Below are 18,671 nucleotides of genomic sequence, written 5' to 3'. Positions count from 1 at the left end.
TAAGCCTTTCTTTCTTCTGAAAACACAAAAGTGCAAAAGTTTCTTCTGCACAAAGGTGTGATTTAGCTCAAGTTGGAGTGGTGTAGGAGCAGTGCAGTCCTGCAGACATACAGCAGTGGATGTGTCTGTCTGTCTGTCTTTCATCTGATGTCTAATACTCAGAAAACTCCCCCAGTTTAAAGGGAACATGGCAGTTCTGCAGACTGCACGTATTTCACATTTCTCCTTGCATTTGAAGATGTTTCAGCAGTTGGCCGGGCATGCTGTGCCCCACCACTTGCACGGCATCCGAATCCCTTACATCGGTGCCACAAGGAGGGCTGCGGGGCCGTGCTTCGGGAAGGGCTGCAGGGCTCGCTGCTGTTGGCGCCGTGCCGGGAGAGGAAAGCGGGCTTTGCGTGTTTAACGTGGAGAGCTGCTGCGCTGCAGCGCCCCGAGCCCTGCGATCAGGTGAGCTCAGCGCGTGCTTGCTGACCGCCGACAGAAGGGGCCCAGCTGCTGCCAGAGCGGCTTCTATCCGCGCGCAGCTCCACCTTATTCGCTTTTACGCCGCCGAAGAGGCGCTCGCTTCCCGTCAGCGCTCCTCCCGACGCCCCGCCTCCCGCACGGCGCTGTGCGCCGCAAACGGCGCCGCCTCGCGCTCTGGTGACGTGGCTGCCGCTGATTGGCCGGCGGGGCGGGGCGCTGCTCGGCGAGGCCTCGATCGGGCACCGCCCGGCGCCGCGCTCCGCTCCGCCGCAGCCCCGCCATGGCGTACGGTGGCCTGACGGTGCCCATCATCGTTATGACCGTCTTCTGGGGGGTGGTCGGCGGCGTCCTGCCGTGGCTCGTGCCCAAAGGGCCCAACCGCGGGTGAGTGGCCGGCGAGCGGCGCGGCTCTTCTCCTCCGTGTCCTTAAATAACCGCGGTCGCGGGCCGTGCCGCTCCGTGCCCTCGGTGCCGCGTGGTTCCCGCCCCGTTCTCCCCGCAGCGCCGTGGCCGCCTCTCCGCCTCTCGCCGCACAGCGCGGTTCGGAGTCGCGGGGCCCTGGCGGCCCTGCGGGCGCGGCTTCCTCTTCCCTCGCGCTCCAGACCTCGGCCTCCCGGCCCGCAGCGCCGAGCTGTCCGGCACGGAGGGGCTGCAGGAGCTGCCGCGGGGCCTCGGAGCGAAGCGCCGGGCGGGGACGGCGCGGCCCCGGTGGAGGAGCCGCGTGCTGCGTCTGTGCCCTGGGACGCGACGGCTTCTTGTCGCTTCCCCTCTCTGACGTCCCTCTGCTCCGCACGTACTAACAGGTACTAACGCCGCTCTCTCGCCGCTCTTTCTCTAACCTGAAGGAACTGTCCTCGGCCCCGTCCCTCGGCTCTTTGCTGCCTCTTTTGGACCCGAAGTGGGTTTTGTGCCCGGAAGCTTTTCTGTTCTCAGGAGTGTCTTTGAAGTATCTTCTAGATGCGTCCCTAAGCGTTGGAAAGCAGGGAAGGGGTGCCAGCAGATGACTTCCAGTTCTTAAATTTGATCATTTAACAAACGTGACTGCAGCATTGCTGACTCCTGATGCTACAGTAACACTGTATTCAGATTGCTCTTATCTTAGAGTAGAAAATCCAACCAGAAACGCCCCCAGAGAGCCCTGGGGGTTGGGTTAGGCTGATCCATTTTCTAGCAAAAGTCAACTTAGATATTAACTGGCCCGTGACTTTCATTGCCTGGGTTTAGCATTTCCAGGCAGTGTCTCCTGTCTGTGGCTGCTCCTGCAGTTCCCATGCAGGCTGTGCAGCTCTGTGTGGGAGCAGAACAGTTGATTGTTGATGGATAACATATGAGAATTCTTTTAATGCATGTCACGAAGGATTTGGAGCTTGCTGTCCTAGCAAGAGGTGTTGCTACTCAGTTCAGGGACAGGTGTGTATTGGGAAATCCCTTTTTGGAAGAAAAAAGAAACAACCCTCCATTTTCCTGCAGAGTTCTATGGGCTGCACAGATCTCTCAGTGTTAGAAACTCTCATTCCCTTCCCTCCCATTTCAAGCTGTGTAAAACTGCAGGTTCACCTCTCTGTCAGTCTCAGGAGCTGAGCTGCTTGTCTGTTCCTTCTCACCTTAGTGATGGTTTCTGTCTCAGTTTTCTTTCAGCAAGAAAGGAAATGCTGCCCCTGCAGACAAATCCGAGGGGCCTTTGAGATGTTTTGTTTACCAAAAGAAAGCAAAACAAACTTACAACATTAGAAACTTCTGTAAGCAGAGTTTTGCAGATGGAGAAAACAGTTTATTGTTGGCATCAGGAAATCCAGCTTTGATAACTCGCTGGTGTGAGTGGCTGTGAGATGGAGCAAGGACACTGCATAAGATTTTACTCCTGCTGTTCTTCTGCCTGGCCAGGCTGCGTCAGCTGTGCCCAGCCATGGCCCCTGCAGCTTGCTCAGCTGGGAGAACGTAGAGTGCTGATGCTGAGTCAGTTGCATGTGATCAAAGCAGAACTCGTTCCTGGTGGTTATTCCTATAGGTCTTGTGGTCAGTCTTAACATGAGACCTAACCAGCTGTGTCTTTCCTTCCTTTCCGCAGTGTTATCAACACAATGCTGGTGACGTGTGCTGTCTGCTGCTACCTGTTGTAAGTATAAATAACACTTTGCCTCTTAATCAAGCCACATTTTTACTGCACAGAATTTAGGAGGAAACTTGAGCAAATGAATCAGATTTTGACACGTGCTGTTCTGTGACACCTCTTAGCATTCTCTATTCTAAAGACCTCCAGTCCTGCTGGAGGAAATGTTTCTGTGGTGATGGAGACTGCAGTAAAATAAACCAAAATTCTTCTGGTTGTTCTCTGACACCTGTGTTAGCCAAATTGTATGTGCCAGATAATTTGTCACGCTTGTGATACTTTGATATATTAATAATTTCAGTTTTAAACGTGACCAGTATGTTCTGCTACTGCCTGCTTTCTCTGTATGAAAATGAGTAGTTGAGCAAACTGGCTGACATTACTGATACACTCCTCATAACATGCATTTGTAGGAGCTGAGCCATCTGTACCTGGGGTCTGCGGGAGAACACAGACTTCTTTCTCTGTATCTTTTTCTGCTGTGTTCCAGGAGAGGTGCTGGGCTGCCTGCAGCTGTATGGACGTTTGATTGATGTTAGTTATGTGGTATCCAGGCTTTGTAGAGGCTGTGGTGGCCTCCCTGTCCTGCATACCAATTGCTTAGCCTCACCTTGTGCCAGGTCCCGAATGCTCATATAAATGTGGGCTCCTCTCAGAGCTGCAGCACTGGGGTGGCTGTAGGATTCTGCTGGCAGTGTGTGGTGTGGGCTTTTTTTGGTGGTGTTTAAGCTTCTGTTTCTCACTGTGGTTTTTCCTACGCTTTTAACAGAAATAGTGACCTACTCTTCCAAATTCCTCTGAGTTCAGGATTTGTTTTATTCTTTTGTGCTTGTTCTTTGAGGCTGGGCAGTGTCTGTGAAGTCAGGGCCCTGTGGCAGCCTCAGAACCTTCAGGATGATGGTGTGGGATTCGTCACAGAGCTCTGAAGTATTTCACTTCTCAGTTTAGTGGTTTCTGCACTGAAGCAGATCCATTACAAATCTCATTAGTGTGATTGATAATCTGCTTCTACCTGTCAGTGGGGGGGGCTCCTCTGCCTGCCTTCTTCATCTTGTCTGTTGTAACCTGGGTTCTGTATTTCCTTTCTCCAGTTATGCCATGACAAAAGAGAAGCAGCAAATCCTTACTAAGCTGTTGATAATTATATCCAAATATAATAGGAGTTATACATACATTGCTACAAAAGTAATGCCTGCTATTTATTTCCATGGAAACAGCAGCAGCTACAAATAACACAATAACACTCTTTGATAGAACAAATGCTCAACTACAAAACGCTGTTTCTCAACATGATCACCTCCGTTATCTGTGCATTCTCAGCAGCAATGAACAAGAGCCTTCATGCTGCTCTCACAGGAATCAGACTCAACTTCTGTTAACTGATTTTTAAAGTCAGTTACGTTCACCTTGCACATATTTCTGTGTTTAGATTTAAGGGATCGTTCTGAATAGCCACGTTGATTGCATGGTATTCATTTGCTTATTCTGTTCAAAGGTTTTCCACGTGCAGGTGTGTGATCTGTGTGCAGATGATGTACCACAGCACTTTTTGAAGGCGAATGTACAAGCCTCGGAAATCTGATAAAAGAAAAATCCAAGTGGAGAGTTATTGCTGCAGAAATCCTGGGTTGCACCGTTCTGTGAGGTGCTCTTAAGGTCTGAATCTATTTTGCTGTTTACAAAGCAGCGCCTGAAGCGGTGCCCTGATATCCTGCTGCCAGAGGACAGGATGTCTGAGAAGTGATACGGTTTGCTGCTGATTTGTAGAGGATTAAAAGATGCTTGCCCAATTTGACATTTAAACAGAGATAACAGGACCTCAATTTGTGACACACAGCACAGACAGATGGCAGTTATGGCAGAAAGACCTTTCAGAAATCTTTCTGGTAGAACAGAAGGGACTTTAATTTCCTTGTTCGAGCTGGGTAATTAACAGTAGCAGTTGTAACCGGTATCCGGCAGAGCTGGAGGACCTGTGGGTGGCTCGAATGCCATACCTGATTTTAGCAGCTCAGAACATGAGCTGTTGCATGCCAAAGCTCGCTTTGTTCTACTTGGAACGCTGCATTTTGTGTTGTGTTGTCACGATAAATTGCTCTGTCGAGCAGCATCACTGTAGCAGTATGTAGGGATAGCTTTTCCCTGGCTTATCTTAAGTGCTGGGGAGCCACAGGGCTCAGTGCCTGGCTGTGCTTTCAGCCCTTTGGTGCCAGCAGTGTGAGTAGGAGGTGTGTGCTATTGACCTGTAATGCCACTGTGGCTCAGAGCTTGGGCATCCAGCAAAGCCCCAACAAATGGCTTCTGGAAAGTGCCTGGTGCTTGCCTGGAGCGTGGCCGTACAGCTGGGTCGTGCCGATACTCAGAATGTGCTTCCAGCTCATTTAATTCACAGCCACGCTGAGCTGATCTTTGGAGGCATGGAGAGGTGAGAGATCGGTGCACAGAGTTCCTTCCTTTGGTACAGCAGGGAGGAGAATAATGTGCTTTAACAGGCTTTTGGTGTTCCTGTCCTCCTCCCACTGCTGTTAGCTCAGGACGCTGCAGGCAGATGGCACAGTGCTCTGGCACCCCTTTCTTCTGCCTCTAATTAACCATTGCAAAATAAATTCCGTTTGATTTCCAAGAGCTCATTTGCTTTTACCTTAATAGCAAACCTGAACGACGCCAGCCTGACAGCTGTTGGCTGCTCCCATTGGTACCTGGCTGCTGTTTTAGCTGCTCTGTGAATGCTGCTATGTATTGTGAGGCTTGCATGGCCGATAGAGTGCTGCAGGCTCCGCTCCTTAACAGGAGCCCTAATTTGTGCAACAGAAAAAGCAGCATAGAAAATAAAAACTTGCCAGTTGTAAGAGGATGGGTGCGTTTTCTTTAAGCCTGGCCAGCATCCCTCCCTGTGGCTGTTCCAGCCGCCTCCCAGCTGACCTGCGCCTCGTTCGCTGCTCAGAGCATCAAGGTTTGTGTGGAATTTTCCATGACTGCTAAGCACTCTGATACATTTGTGGCAGCTCCCATTACAAAGCTGCTCTGCTTTTTCTCCTCCTTACAAAGCGTTCTAGAAATAGCAGATAGATGAACCAGTGTGTGTGCACTAAATGTGTTTATACAGTTAGTATTTAATGTAGATTTAAATCCATGGAAGCATTCACGACTCTTTCTGAACCTTGTAATATTTACAGAGCAAATGTATCTCGTAACAGTGGAGTATTTATTTCTGTTTAGCTTTCCTGGATGTTTTCCACAGGCTGCATTCCTCTTGTTCTGGGTGGTGGCTGTGGCTCCTGCGGTGCTGCTTTGTGAGCTGCTCCACTGACAGAATCCCTGGCTCTGACCACAGGGGTTTGTTGTCACGTTGATTGATGATTATTTTTTGTTCCTGTGTGTTTTCTGAGTAGTCCTGCTCCAGGCTTGCCAGAGGGGTCTGCAATACACTGAAAATAATGGCCAGTGAGAAAGAGGAGTTTTCTTGTATATTTTTTCTGTCCTTTAAAGGATGCTTCAAAGGCAACAAGAAAAGAGCCAACTCGTTCATGTTTCTGTATTGCGATCCCATACGTTTCATGTATTTCCTGGCAAAGGAGAAGTACATGGGAGAAATGCTGTCAGGTGGTTCTGTACTGCTGCAGGCTGATCGGGACCACTTGTATCAGGTGTGGTATCAGGTCTTCACTGATAGTATCCGGTGTGCATGTGAGCAGGAGCATGACTTTGCTCTGATGCAGCGCCTTCCAAAACACTGTGTTATCCCCTCTGATAGGTTGTGTGCTTTGGCCCAGCCCTCCCGTACCGTAAGCTGTGTCCTTTGGCTGATGTTCTCTTTCTTGGGTTGTTTGGTTGTCTTGCAGTTGGCTGATTGCAATCTTGGCTCAGCTCAACCCCCTCTTTGGGCCGCAGCTGAGCAATGACACGATCTGGTACCTTAAAGTTCACTGGCCTTAAGGATGGTGGTTCCCTGCTGTGCTGCACTGACCAGGTGAGTATGGTCAGATCTGTTAATGCATTTGGTGTGTTAAATGGCTCAGCAGCAGTGTAAGCAGGGGTTCAGAATTGCTGGGGTTTGGGACTGACGAATCTCTCTTTCTAGAGATTGCAACCAAACGAATGTTGGCTGTTAATTGTGACCTGACACTGTGAAAAGCCCAGGCTGAATTTCTGTGCAGGCTCTGCTATCATGTCATGTGGGACTGTTTTCAGTAACAGGTGTTTGTAGGGACGACACTGCATTTCTTCACCCTACCAAAAAAACAGCTGGAAGGGAAGCATTCTTCTATTAACAGCTAGCATAAATGGATTGCCTGATTTTTACTGAGGAAGCCCCTCTCCCAAGCATTGATTCCCAAGGCTGAGTACAGTGTTGTTCTTTCACTGGGGAAGTCTGAGTGAGAATTGCAGCAGTGGCTCTCAGTCTCCTGTCCATGCAGAGCGTTAGCACCCAACCTGCAGACGGCTGTTCTGTTTCTAATGGTGGTGTGAGCCACTGGAATGGCAGATGAGCCTGGATGAGCCTGCTGCTCTTTACCTGGCAGTGCTGCTCCAATGCTGTTGTGGCATTTCTTGAGGCCTCTCCTGGTGTGACCTTATTAAAAGCAGCATGATGACTTCAGGTTTCTCTGTGAGGGCAGCATTTAGAATTAAGTGTTCAAGTGAAGGTTTTGTTGTGGAATGAGGTACCCGGGGTTTTAGTTCTCACACTGGTAACGCTAAGTAATTCAGCACGCTTAACCTTTTTTACCTGTCTGGTTTCTGTGGGTTTTCTCCCACTCTTACAGTTCAGTTGCCTATGCCTTTGCTCTTGTACCTTTAACTTTTGTTCACAGAAGTCCAGCAGCAGCAGACAAACGACAATTGATGTTCTAATTCAATTAAATGCTGGCTGTAGAGCATTCTGTAAATCTACCCTGAAGCAAAGCTCTGCAGATTCAAAGTAGGATTCATCTGAGCTGTGGTAGTGTCAGACCGTGGGATGTGTGTATGCTTGCATCTTTTTTTTAAGCATCGAGCAGAAGCTGAAGGTGGACTTGGTCCTGCTTCGGGTAGAGGCTGTGTTTAAGTACATCAGTCAGACTGAATTTCCCAGGTGCACTTCCACTGCTCGTGTGTTAACACAAAATCAGAAGCAGAGAGCAATGTATTCTGGTACTGGGCACACAGATTCCTGAATCCCACGGTTCCCTGAGACCTAAAATTGAGCTGCAATTATCTGAACAAGTAGATGCCTTGGATTTTAAATGTGGGCTTATCTGGCTGATAGATGAACTGTGGTCATACTACCAGCAAAGAGAAAGGAGAGTTGGGTTACAGTGTCTGTAGACTAAATGTCTGCAAAGAAGATCGGGGCTTACCCTGCTCTGCTTTCACCCCTTTGAGAGGAGTGTTTCCCAGGGAGCTGCAGTGTGTTTGCACCGTGGAAGACAGGGATCCAATGCAGTCTGGGGTGGACAGAACACCGATGTGAGGAGCTGACATTTTTAGACTTTCTAATGGAGAATTGAAGTTGCATGTAGCACTCACTGTGCAATATGAAGTAGTTTTTTAAATCTTAAATATGTCTGCTTTCGTTGACTTGATTTTTGGAATGAAATGAAAGTTCATTTCCTTAGAAAAAAGACTGCAGTAATAAAAAAAAAATAATAAATAGTATAGGATAATATTCTACTGTTAGATACCATGTCTTTCCTGCCTTGAGGTAGAAATAAGCTGCTCCATGGTTGAATTAGAATTACTCGTGCAGTGCTGGGTGAGCCTGGCTGCAAGGAGGGGCTGCGGCGTCTGGCACTGCTGTGTGCTGATGCACTTAACGGCTCCGGATGAGTTTCTCACTAGGCAGGAGCTGTCAGTTAGATTACATCTGAAGGGGCTGCGTTATCTCTCTGACACTGCACAGCACTCCATCAGTGCACCCACCGTTTCTGGTTTTGACCAGTTGTTTTTGGCTTTTAAGATGTGCTTTTGCAGCGCTCGAGTTGCATACGCTGTGTTCATTTCTGCCTCCAGTCTCTGTTTCAGCTGAGTTGTGGATGGATTAGTATGGGCAGGGTGCAGTTACAGAGAATGAAGTGGTAACTACCAGGGAAGAGAGACTGTTTAAAAAGGAAGATCAGTATAAGCAAACCTGTTTCACTTGGCTAATAGAGCAGGCTGAAAAATACTTGTGGGATGCCCACATCCTAATGAGGAGTGCCTGCAGATGCTGACTTGCTTGGTATTTCTGTGTCACTATCCCTCTCATTTAAATGATGATGATGTCTGAGATGACTGTCTGTATACCCATGTTCGTGGCTTGAGAGCAGTACGTAACAGCACGCAGCTGTACTAAATATGGGCTGCAGCCTCTTCCCTTTTAATCATTGAGGAGTAATGCCCACTGGTAGTCTGAAATTTGTCCCTGCAGTCTGTATTCTCAGACCAGGAACTGCCTTTACGCGAGTGCAAGAAGGTCCATCATCTGGATGACTGGATGCTCTTACTGCAGACATATTTAAACCTCTCTGGTGGCATAATAGTTCTGTAACTGCAGTAACTTCAGAAAATTAAGCCACAAAGAAAGAAAGGAGAGATTAATCTCCTAAAATAAATTGCCTACAGTTGTCGATAATTTGTAGTGCGTTTGTGGAATGCAAATAGTTGTGGATAACTCAACAACTGAGTCTTCAACTAGTTAATCACCTCCATGGAAGTGAATAATTCAATTGCCTTTTGCTTTACAGGTAAAGAAGAGATTTCCTTCAGATGAAAAACCTCCACAGATCCAAAGATGCCCTTAACACACCTGGTTGGATACCATTCCTGCATTGATGCCTTAACACATACATTGTGCTTCAGATGGCTTCTTGAAAGCCCTCTATTTTTCCTACTTTACCACCTAACAGTGTGCCTAATCTAACTCCTTCAGTACTGTACGTTTCTATCTGTTAACTTCAGGTATGATTAAAGTTTCTAAAGTTTCTACAGGGACATTGCCAGCTTCCCTGTGCACTTTACTTGCTCTGTAGGAATGCTGTATCTCAGAGCTTTGTCTCTAGCTGTTCATTCCTGTTCTGTTTGACTGCACTTGAAAAGAAATGTCTTTAAAAGAAATGAAACTGTATGAGGAGAGAAGCAATGCTGCCACATGTTGATGGCATTTATTTTTTAAAAGGAGTTGTGGTTTTGGGAAATGTGGTCTTAAATTTCTCATACCGGAAAATAAAAGTAATCTTCTGCTTTATAAGGAACGCTCTTGTGCCATGTTTAACTCTTCCATTGTTTTAATTGTGCTGCAGTTAGCTGGCGTTCAGCTGGGACTGCTGCTGTGCTGAAGGAGCACGCTGCTGCCTGTACCCACACTTCTTGGATGGCTCTAAAACAGAGCAAAATGACTGATGAGTTCTGCAGGGAGCAGTGTTTGCTTGAGAGCCTCTCCGTGAGCTTCTCATTGTCTGATCCCAGAAGGGCTGACTAGCAGAGATGATGTGACTGGTTTGAATGGACTGTAAATAGTGATTTTGATAGGAGGTGAATGGAATCCCTGGCCTTCTTGGAGGTCATGTATAGTAACAAGCAGTGTGGGGTGAGCTGTGGTGTTAGATGGGTGACGCATGCACGTGGGATGGGGGGAAGGTGGAGGGGCAGAGCCCGCATGGAGGGCTGCTGCAGCTCTGGGGGTGAATTGAGACAGTCATTTGCCAAGGAATAACTTCAGAAGTACAAACCCTCCTTTTATTTGCAGGAGTCTACACGCATGCTTTCTTTAAATCAAGTCCAGATAACTAGCAGTTTTGCCTTGCTTTGTTATATTGTTATGCACAGGGATGGAGCATTTTTTTCCTTCTGAATATGCTGTTAACTTGTTTGGTGGGATGGTATTCATTACTGTACAGGAAATTCTGAAATCCTTACAAAAGGCAGTAACGTGGTAATCAGAAACAGGCAGCATGAATTGCAGAAGCCGTAACACTTGGTAGTATAAATAAGTACAGTGACTGTTGGGACTGGAATGGTGATTATTTTTTTTTCCAAGTTAGCTAGTATTGAAAGCTGTATTTTAACATGCGAGGAGTTGTGCTCCACCATGCCCCATAGTTTGTGGAAAAAGAATTCCAAAGAAAATTGGAATCAGAGGGAGCTTAGTGAAACATAGGTGTTTTTTAATTGTGTGGGAAGGGGGATAAGATATGTTGATGTCATAACGGGAGGGAAAGAGAAATGCTTCAAGACACTGTTAGGGAGTTCTTAAATACATTGATCTGCTGTCGGATTTAAAGTCAGGTGAGACTGACCCAAAAGGAAAATGCCCATTGACTAGAAGTGGTATTGTTACATTGGCTTTTTAACCTTCTTTCTCTTTAAAACAAGCTTTCCATTTTAGGTTTCAAGCAATCGCTGTTGAAGATACAGGAAAGTAAACTAGGTCCTGGGGTGTGTTTTGGTGTTTTGCTGCTGGTGAATCTAATGCTAAGAGCTAATTAAAGCCGGGGCAAACAAGCCATACTTGCATTTATATTTAGATGCTTTCCAGATAAAGAAATTTCCCTTTATCTAATGCTTAATATTTCCTCTGGAACAGATACGCACAAGTAGCATGATTAAATAAGTTACGAGATAATGTTTTATTTCTGTTCTGCTGAACGCTGTGTGTTCTGTTGTCTGCATTGTGATCTTCTGCTGCATGTGTGCCAGGAATTAACACGGCTTCTGAGAAGGTTTTATTTTGCATGACTGCAGGAAATTAGAACAGACAGATTCAATCGCTGGTGTTTAACACACAATGCAGGTATCAAAGCCTGTGACAGTTTCTTGCTTTGTGACAGCAGAAGACAATGGAAAATGTTAAAATATACATGAGCTAGAGCTTGGAACAGATAGAAAGCCAGCATCTGCAAGGGAACAGTCTGACTTCCAGGTGTGTTTTGATGTTTTTCAGAAGTTAAATATAAAATACGGAGGGTTAAGGAAGCAGACTCCATAGAGGCATCTTGGGGGCTTCAGGTCACAAACACTGAGGGCCGCTTTGTGTTCCAGTCAGTGCCACATCGCGTGCTTTTAGCTTGTTCTGTCAGTGCTCTTTGGGCAGTTCAAACACCTGCACGGGAAAGTGCTCTGAGAACTCCATGGCATTTTGGTTTCCTCCATGGAGAGCGATGGAAATGCTTCACTCCTGCTGAGGGCTGGAAGTGCTCAGAGCTGCTGGCTGCTCCTACATCTATCATTGCAGTGGGAGCTGTGGTGGGAGGGGATGGGGTCAGTGTGGGAGAATGAGGTACAAAAGTGTGTTTAACACAATAAAAAAAAAATCATTTACAAATGGTAATAAGGAAAGAACCGGACTTTATTTAGTAATGTCTTCTTTTATGTCTAAGTGACTGTGGCCGTGCTATAGGCAGCAGCAAAGCTTCAACGCAGTGCTGAGAGGATGCACAGTAAGTAACTTTGAGCAGGAACCCCTCATCCTCCTGCCTCGATGCGTTCCTCCAAGCTGGATGTGCAGAGGGGAAGAGCAGGAGCTGCTTTTTACACTGCCGGTAGCGGAGCAGACCCTCTCCCATAGATAAAGCAGGGTGTCCCACCCGCACCGCCACGCAGCCCGAGATCCCCTCAGCGCGCCCTGCTGAGGCGCAGCCCGCCGCCGCGCCTTAAATACCCCCCCGAGCGCCTCGCTGCCGTCACGTGACGGAGGAGGCCAGGCCCGGTGGCTTCCCATTGGACAACGCAGAAGCGGGCGGTGATTGGCTGGTTTCACCTCCCCCTCCCTCCCTTCCCACGTGAGGGGGGCGAGTCACGCGATTTCCGGGAACCCGTCAGGAAGGGACATAAACAAAACAAACCCCAAAGCCGCATGGAGGGTCCGGGCCGGAGCGCGCGGGGCGGCGCCCCCTGCTGAGCCCCGACCGCTCGGTGAGTGTGGGCCGCGGGGGGCGGCAGGCGGCGGCTTCGCGGAACCTGGCCCCGGCCGGCAGCTGCTCCCCGAGGGGGAGGCAGGGCAGCACAGAGGGCTCCGAGGAGCTCCGCGTCTGCCGGCCGCCGCCGGCCCGGCCTGCCTTCCGATGAAGGGAGCCGCGTCGTCTCGGCGGAGGGGAGGCGGTGTTAAGAGGGGGTCGGCGGTGCGCGACGGGCAGGGGGCTCCGGCACGCGAGAAAAGGGGTGTGTCTGCCCGGCGCCGGGAGCGGAGGAGCGGTGCCGGTGGCGAGCTTACGGCCGCAGAGCCCGGCTGCTGGGGGGTGTGGCTGCGGGACGGGGGTGCTCGCGTCCCTCTGCACGGCTGCGGGAGGCGGCGCCCGGAGGGCTCCGAGCGGGGCTGCGGGGCGCGGGCTCGGCGGCGGCTGTCGGCGGCGGCGCGGTGGAAGGGAGCGCTGCGGAGTGCCGGGGGGCGGAGGTGCCTTCCTCGCTCCTCGGAGCGGCTCCGGCCGTGAGCTGCGGGACGGCTCGGCTTTCACCGCCCGGCGCCAAGCGGCTGTTGCTGCAGGACCCGGCTGCCCCTCCGGGCTCGCGGCCGCCATCCCTTACGCCTTCACCTGTTGGAGCGCCCGGAGCGGGCCGCGGCTCTCCGCGCCTTCGGGCCGGCGGTGTCCGGCTGCAGGGGGAGGGAGGCGGGGCGGGAAACCCCTGCTCGGCCGCAGGCTTTATGTAACTGCCGAGGTGTCGCGGAGGTTCACCGCGGAGCGGCCCGACCTGGCTGCGGCCCCCCGGGACGGGACTCTGCCCCTCGGGCTGAGGGCCGCGAGCCCCGAGGAGGGCAGCCCCAGCCCCTTGGAGAGCAGCGGGGCGGAGGCAGCCCCCGCGTCAGGCAAAGGGAGAGCTCCGCGCCCCTCCCGCCGCGGGTAGGAAGGATCGGCGGCGCCCTGCGGGGAGGCGGTGCGGAACCGGCGCGGCCTGGAGGCGCGGGGCCGCCGCGGTCCCCTCAGGAGCGGCGGAAGGGGGTTTGTTTACATGTTGCCTCAACCTAGCTTGAAAGGGCCGCTGGGCGAGCGAGTGGCGTGAGCGGCGGCCAATGGGAAAGAGACTCCCGGAGGCGCCAGCCAATGAGCGGGTGGAGAGGGCGGGGCGGGACGGCGGCCGTGTTAGGCTGCGCTAGGCTCCGGCTGGTGGGGCGGCCATGTTGGCGGGGAGGTGTGTTAGTGGGTCAGGGGCGGGTGCGCGGCGGGGCTGGGGCCGCCCTGAGCGGGCAGCCGAGCGGGGTGAGGTGCGCTGCGCTCCGCCTCCGGGAGTTCCCCGCTTCTGTGGGCTCTGCGCGGGCAGTGGCGGCCCGGAGCTCGGTGTCGGTCTGGCGCCTGCCCCTACAAGCCTGTTCCTGCGGGCTCCCGCGGACCGTTTATGAGCTCCCCAGAGCCGCGGCCCACCTCTCCAGCGCTGGGTTCCCCCAAGCGAATCGGGCCGGGCTCGTTACCGACCCGGGACTTCGTGCTTCCATCACCAGCTGCTGTGCCTGGTGACCCTCTGTAGCCACGTCTGTGGCATTGCTCAGGGCAGCACCTTGCAGAGCTGCTCAGACATGGAAGATAATTTAATGCCTCCAGTTCAGTCTGTCGTGCTCCAGTATAAACACGTGTTCGTTTTCAGGCTTCCCCATACATCGTGCTGAGCAGTGCCAGTCTGTCAGCAACAGCAGCTGAAATATTGGCACTTGAGAGCAGTTTGTTGAAATCAAGCAAGAAAACAGAACCAGCTTCTGGTAGAGTTAGCTTTCTAACGTCTTAAAGTGTTTTAAGTTAGGAGGATTAAGATTTGGCCTAGAGTTCTTTACCCAAGTGGCTGCTTAGCATCTCTGCGTCAGTTATCATTCGGTGTATGTTCCTGTAGTGACAGTTGTGAGCAGGCACTTAGAAACTTTGGATTTTACTTTTGGCACCTTAAATGAGGAACTGGACTTCTATGGAGGAAATAGGTTGGAATCATAGAACAGAATCATAGAATCTTTAATGCTGGAAGAGACCATAGAGTCATAGAATGTCCTGGATTGGAAGAGACCCATAAGGATCACTGAGTGCAACCCCTGGCTCTACACAGCATTACCTTACATCCAAACCCCGTGTCTGAGGGCATTGTCCAAGCACTGCCTGATCTCCAGCAGCTCAGGGCCATGCGCGCTGCCCTGTGCAGCCCGTTCCATGCCCACTGTATTCTGGTGCGGAACTTTCCCTCTGCCCTACATGCCCTCCCCTGGCACTGCTCCATGCTGTTCCCTCGGGCTCTGTCACAGAGAGCAGAGCTCAGCATTGCTCCCTGTAAGGAGCTGCAGCCACCGTGAGCCTCCCCTCAGCTCCTCTGCTCTGGGCTGAGCAAATGCAGGGACCTCAGCTGCCCCTCATACGCCTAAGACCTCTAAGATCATAAAGTCCAACCATCAAACCACCACCACCATTGGTTTAGCAGGGAAGATTGCATGTCGAAACCAATGCTCAGCAATAGTTCTTTTCAGAGCTCTCTCGGAGAGCTCATATGCTGCTTTGTGGCAATTAGCTCACTTGAGCAAAAGAGTTGTTCTGCATTTGGTAGGAGTGTTACCTGCTGAGGAGAGAAATCTGCTGCAGAGGCATTTAGATGCTGAACATCTCACTGTGGTTTTCTAAATAGTGAGAGCTGAAAAAAAAACCCTTTTTGAAGCACAGGGGTTGGAAGTCCCTTCAGAATTAACAGGAATTAATTGGGAATAAATAGAAGCTTGTGTCTGACTGGTAGCATGGTATGAACAAGTGAATCCACTGGTTTGGGTTCTGTGACTTGCATGTCCCTATTAAGCAGTTTGTGAAATCTAGCTAAAGGATCATTTAAAATAAAAGTTTTAAAAAGAAGTGCTTGAAAGTTGGTGTTGCCTTGAAAATTAAGCTGGAAAGTTTCTGGAAATCTTAGCTTTTAGGATTCAGACCCTGCAGTAATACCTTCCCTCATTATGTTATGGTAAGAAAAGAACCCTCCTCCTGTTTTAGAACCTTTCCATTGGTGTGTGACTGTGTTGGCTGATGGTGTTGCTGTCTGATATCTAACTTCCCCTTCTTGTTTCATCTTTTAGCTATAAAAGGTTTTTTAAATGGATTGAAGTACATCAGTATCATTCTGCCAAGTGTAACATGCTGCATTTCCCACTCTTGGACCCAAAGTAATAATAAAATCTCTGTCTTTGTTCCAGAATGTACAGAAAGGCCACTGCTTCTAATAGAATATATTATTCTGGGCACAGCTGCTATAAAATACATAGGTTCAACACAGTTGCATACATGGTTTGTTTTTAAATCACTTTTGTGCCTCTTGCACTGTGATCAGTTATTGGCGTTGCTTATTCGCTTGTGCAGTCATGCTGGTCTGGAATACTCCTCTGCAGTGAGGTGCCCAGGAGGGAGGTGCAGTGGGAGGGTGCAGTGATCCCAGCAATGCAGTGCTGTTCTTTTTGGTAATTCAGCTCTTTGACCTGCAGTGCTGCATGCGCGGTTGGAGCCGGGAGGTTCTGTGTAGCTGTATTGCTTCGAGGTCCTGAAGTCTGTCTGCTTTGGGCATGTGGAGCTGAAACATAACGGGAGGGGAAGGTCGGTAGAGGAAAGGGAATGGAGACAGGGAAGCAGCAGTTTCCGGCCTGAAAGGAAGAGGCTTTAACAGAAGTGAAACAGTCTTTGTATCTTCACTTCTTTTAAAAGGCAACACTATGAGACTTAGGATCTGCACGTCTTGGGCAGCTGTTGTTTATCCTCGGGATACGAAAGGCAAAAAGTATAATGTCTGAGGTGCTAGCACTGCGTTGTAATGCAAAAACATGACTGTGGAGGTTGCGGTGCTTTGCTGGGTGAGCGGGGAATGATGCTGGGAAGGGCAGAAGCTCAGGACCTACAGACAGTCTTTACTCAACTGCTACCATAAAAAGCTCCAAAAAAAAACCAACAAAAACAAACCCAAAGTGGCCTTCTGAGCAGCTTTGTGGTAGGGAGAAAAGGAAATGTGTTGAGCTTTGTGTTTTCTTTTAAGTCTGGTTAACAACTGAAGATTAATGTAGAAATAAGGGGGGGAAAAAAACAACCCAAGAATGCTAGATGGAAACAAAACTGAGAAAAATATGTTCTGCGCTTGAAGGCTGAGCAGAGTATGGTCTGTAATAGGAAACAGACTGGCACAAAGTGTGGCAGGAAAAAAGTTCGGAGAGAAGCGGAGAACCTGGTGCTCCTCTTTCTGAAGCATCTCCGTACAACAAAAGCTGCCTGGTACGTAATCGTTCCTCTGATATACGTGGCAGAGGCTGTGTGCCTTCTCTGAAGCTGAGTTTGGCTCTGCGCGCTGTAGCCCAGCACTGACAGGCTCTCATGACGTGCTTTTTATTGTTGTTATTACTTACATGAAAAATGTAACTGTGACAAACGGCGCTGTGTGATGCACAGCTACTGCCATGGAAAGTGTAATTGTTGGCGTAACGTGCTTGCAGCAGGCATTTAGCTGCTGTGATAATAGGCACCGTGCAGTCAATAAATGGTATGGCTGCGCTCTGCCTGCTTTTCAGAACGCGCATCTGAATTGAGACAGAAATAGGAACTTGGGTTACACCGGCGGTACAAATGATTCATACAGGTGGCTGGGGAGGACTTTCAGACTCATCAAGCTGTAAGGTGGCATTTGGGTTTTTCTCTTATAGGGGCTTCTCTGGAGATAGTGTGTAGTTGCTGGGGGTGTCTTGCTCATCTGGGCAAATGGCACATGCCTGGTAAGTGCCATCTGTCTCCTTAATGCTGCATGTTTCGAGTTTAGGTCCTGATGTTTGCCAATTTAAAGACATCAGTAATGGCCTGTAATGAGCCTAGCGTCAGAGCTTTGAAATTGAGGCTTCCCAGGCATTGTGGGACCTCTGTTAGGCTGTTCTGAAGGTGCATTTCCAACCAGTAAATAAAAATACAGAGGATTTTTGCTAGGATTTGGCCTTAGATTAAAGAATTATTAACTCAATAGAGCAATTTTGAGTTACTTTTTGACTACTTCTGGAGGTATTATCCAAGTGTGAGCATTGTATATATGCGTGCCTCCATCACCGCCCTTGGTTCCTAAATGTTCAGTGGAAGCAGACATTCCCAAGGCATCCTGCCCTTCCCCATGCTCAGGTCCACGAGCCAGCACTGGGCTGCACCACCTCCACCCACTGCATGGCCGTGGGGCAGCCACGGGACTTCACCCACATCGCCCTGCATATGGGAGAGGCCAACAGAAGGCATTAATGAAAGTTGTCCTAGAGTAGAAATTCCTGCTGTATTTGTCTTTGGTAGTATTGCTGTTGAGCTCTGCTGCAGATCGTGTACTTCATTCAAATCTCATAGGTGATATACCAACCTGCAGAGTTTCCATCGCAGGCTGTTCAGAGTTTGCAGCTGTGTTCCCTATCTTATACGCTCCTTTGACCTGGGAGAACACGCAGTGCTGTAAGATTGTAGCCAGATCAGTTCAGGGAGAGTGAAAGGTATTTTGAACATTTAATGTTTGTTTTCAGGCCTTGGAAACACCCCCAGATCTCCCTTGTCCTGACTCCTGGCAGCATTTGTTGGTTGGTGAGATCAGCGCCAGTAACAGTTAAATTTAATTCCCTTTTTGTAGCTGTGTATAAAGGACAGTGGAATTTCTGGAGGGATGTGTTCTGACCAAGGCACAGCAGTAGGTGGTAATGACGAAGCAGACTTCTCCTTTCGTTCTCCCATGTATCACGCAGTGGCAGAATGGATGGATGGTCTGCATCTGAATGCAGATGTTGTGGCTGTGACCTGATGCTGGCACCAGACAGCATCCATCTGATGTGCTGCTGAAAAGACGTTGATCTGCAGCTCTCTATGGAAAGAAAGGAGGGTGCTGCTAATGCATTAAATCTGAGATCTTTCACACTTTTTTTCCTTGCATATGGGAAAATAGTCCGTTCGTTTTAAAAAGCAGCTCCTTTCTCCAGCATTAGGCCGGGCTGCAAAGTGCATTTGTCATTCATGCCACATTTACAGCAGAGGAAGGACTGGGTTTGTGTCTGTGTAGCCTTTGCTTTGCAGAGGAAGAAGGGGTTGTTCAGGCACATTGCCCTGGGATGCAAGCCTAGCTTTTAAATGTCACTTTAAGATAAGTAAAAGGAGTTCCCTAGAAGCCTTAGAGCAAAAGGAAGATTTGGTCAGAGGGA

At 49.6% G+C, this 18,671-nt stretch overlaps 2 protein-coding genes across 3 annotated transcripts in view; both read left to right on the top strand.

The window, feature by feature from the left end:
• The window catches only part of SH3PXD2B (SH3 and PX domains 2B), a 516,634-nt gene that overhangs the window by 288,670 nt on the left and 209,293 nt on the right, over nt 1-18,671 (top strand). The window lies entirely within an intron of this gene.
• On the top strand, nt 683-9,789 carry ATP6V0E1 (ATPase H+ transporting V0 subunit e1). 2 transcript variants are annotated; one of them, XM_052685114.1, is made up of 4 exons: nt 688-852; nt 2,537-2,584; nt 6,421-6,548; nt 9,283-9,789. In XM_052685114.1, the coding sequence occupies exons 1-3, from the start codon at nt 749-751 to the stop codon at nt 6,512-6,514; spliced, it is 246 nt and encodes an 81-aa protein (XP_052541074.1). In that variant the 5' UTR covers nt 688-748; the 3' UTR covers nt 6,515-6,548; nt 9,283-9,789. The 2 variants fall into 2 exon arrangements, with proteins under 2 accessions (XP_052541075.1, XP_052541074.1); XM_052685115.1 differs by lacking the exon at nt 9,283-9,789 and having other exon boundaries at nt 683-852; nt 6,421-6,550.

This window comes from Tympanuchus pallidicinctus, unplaced genomic scaffold (genome assembly GCF_026119805.1).
Source record: "Tympanuchus pallidicinctus isolate F22 unplaced genomic scaffold, pur_lepc_1.0 scaffold21, whole genome shotgun sequence".
Lineage (NCBI taxonomy): Eukaryota > Metazoa > Chordata > Aves > Galliformes > Phasianidae > Tympanuchus > Tympanuchus pallidicinctus.
This window is presented reverse-complemented; position numbering and strand designations above follow the sequence as displayed.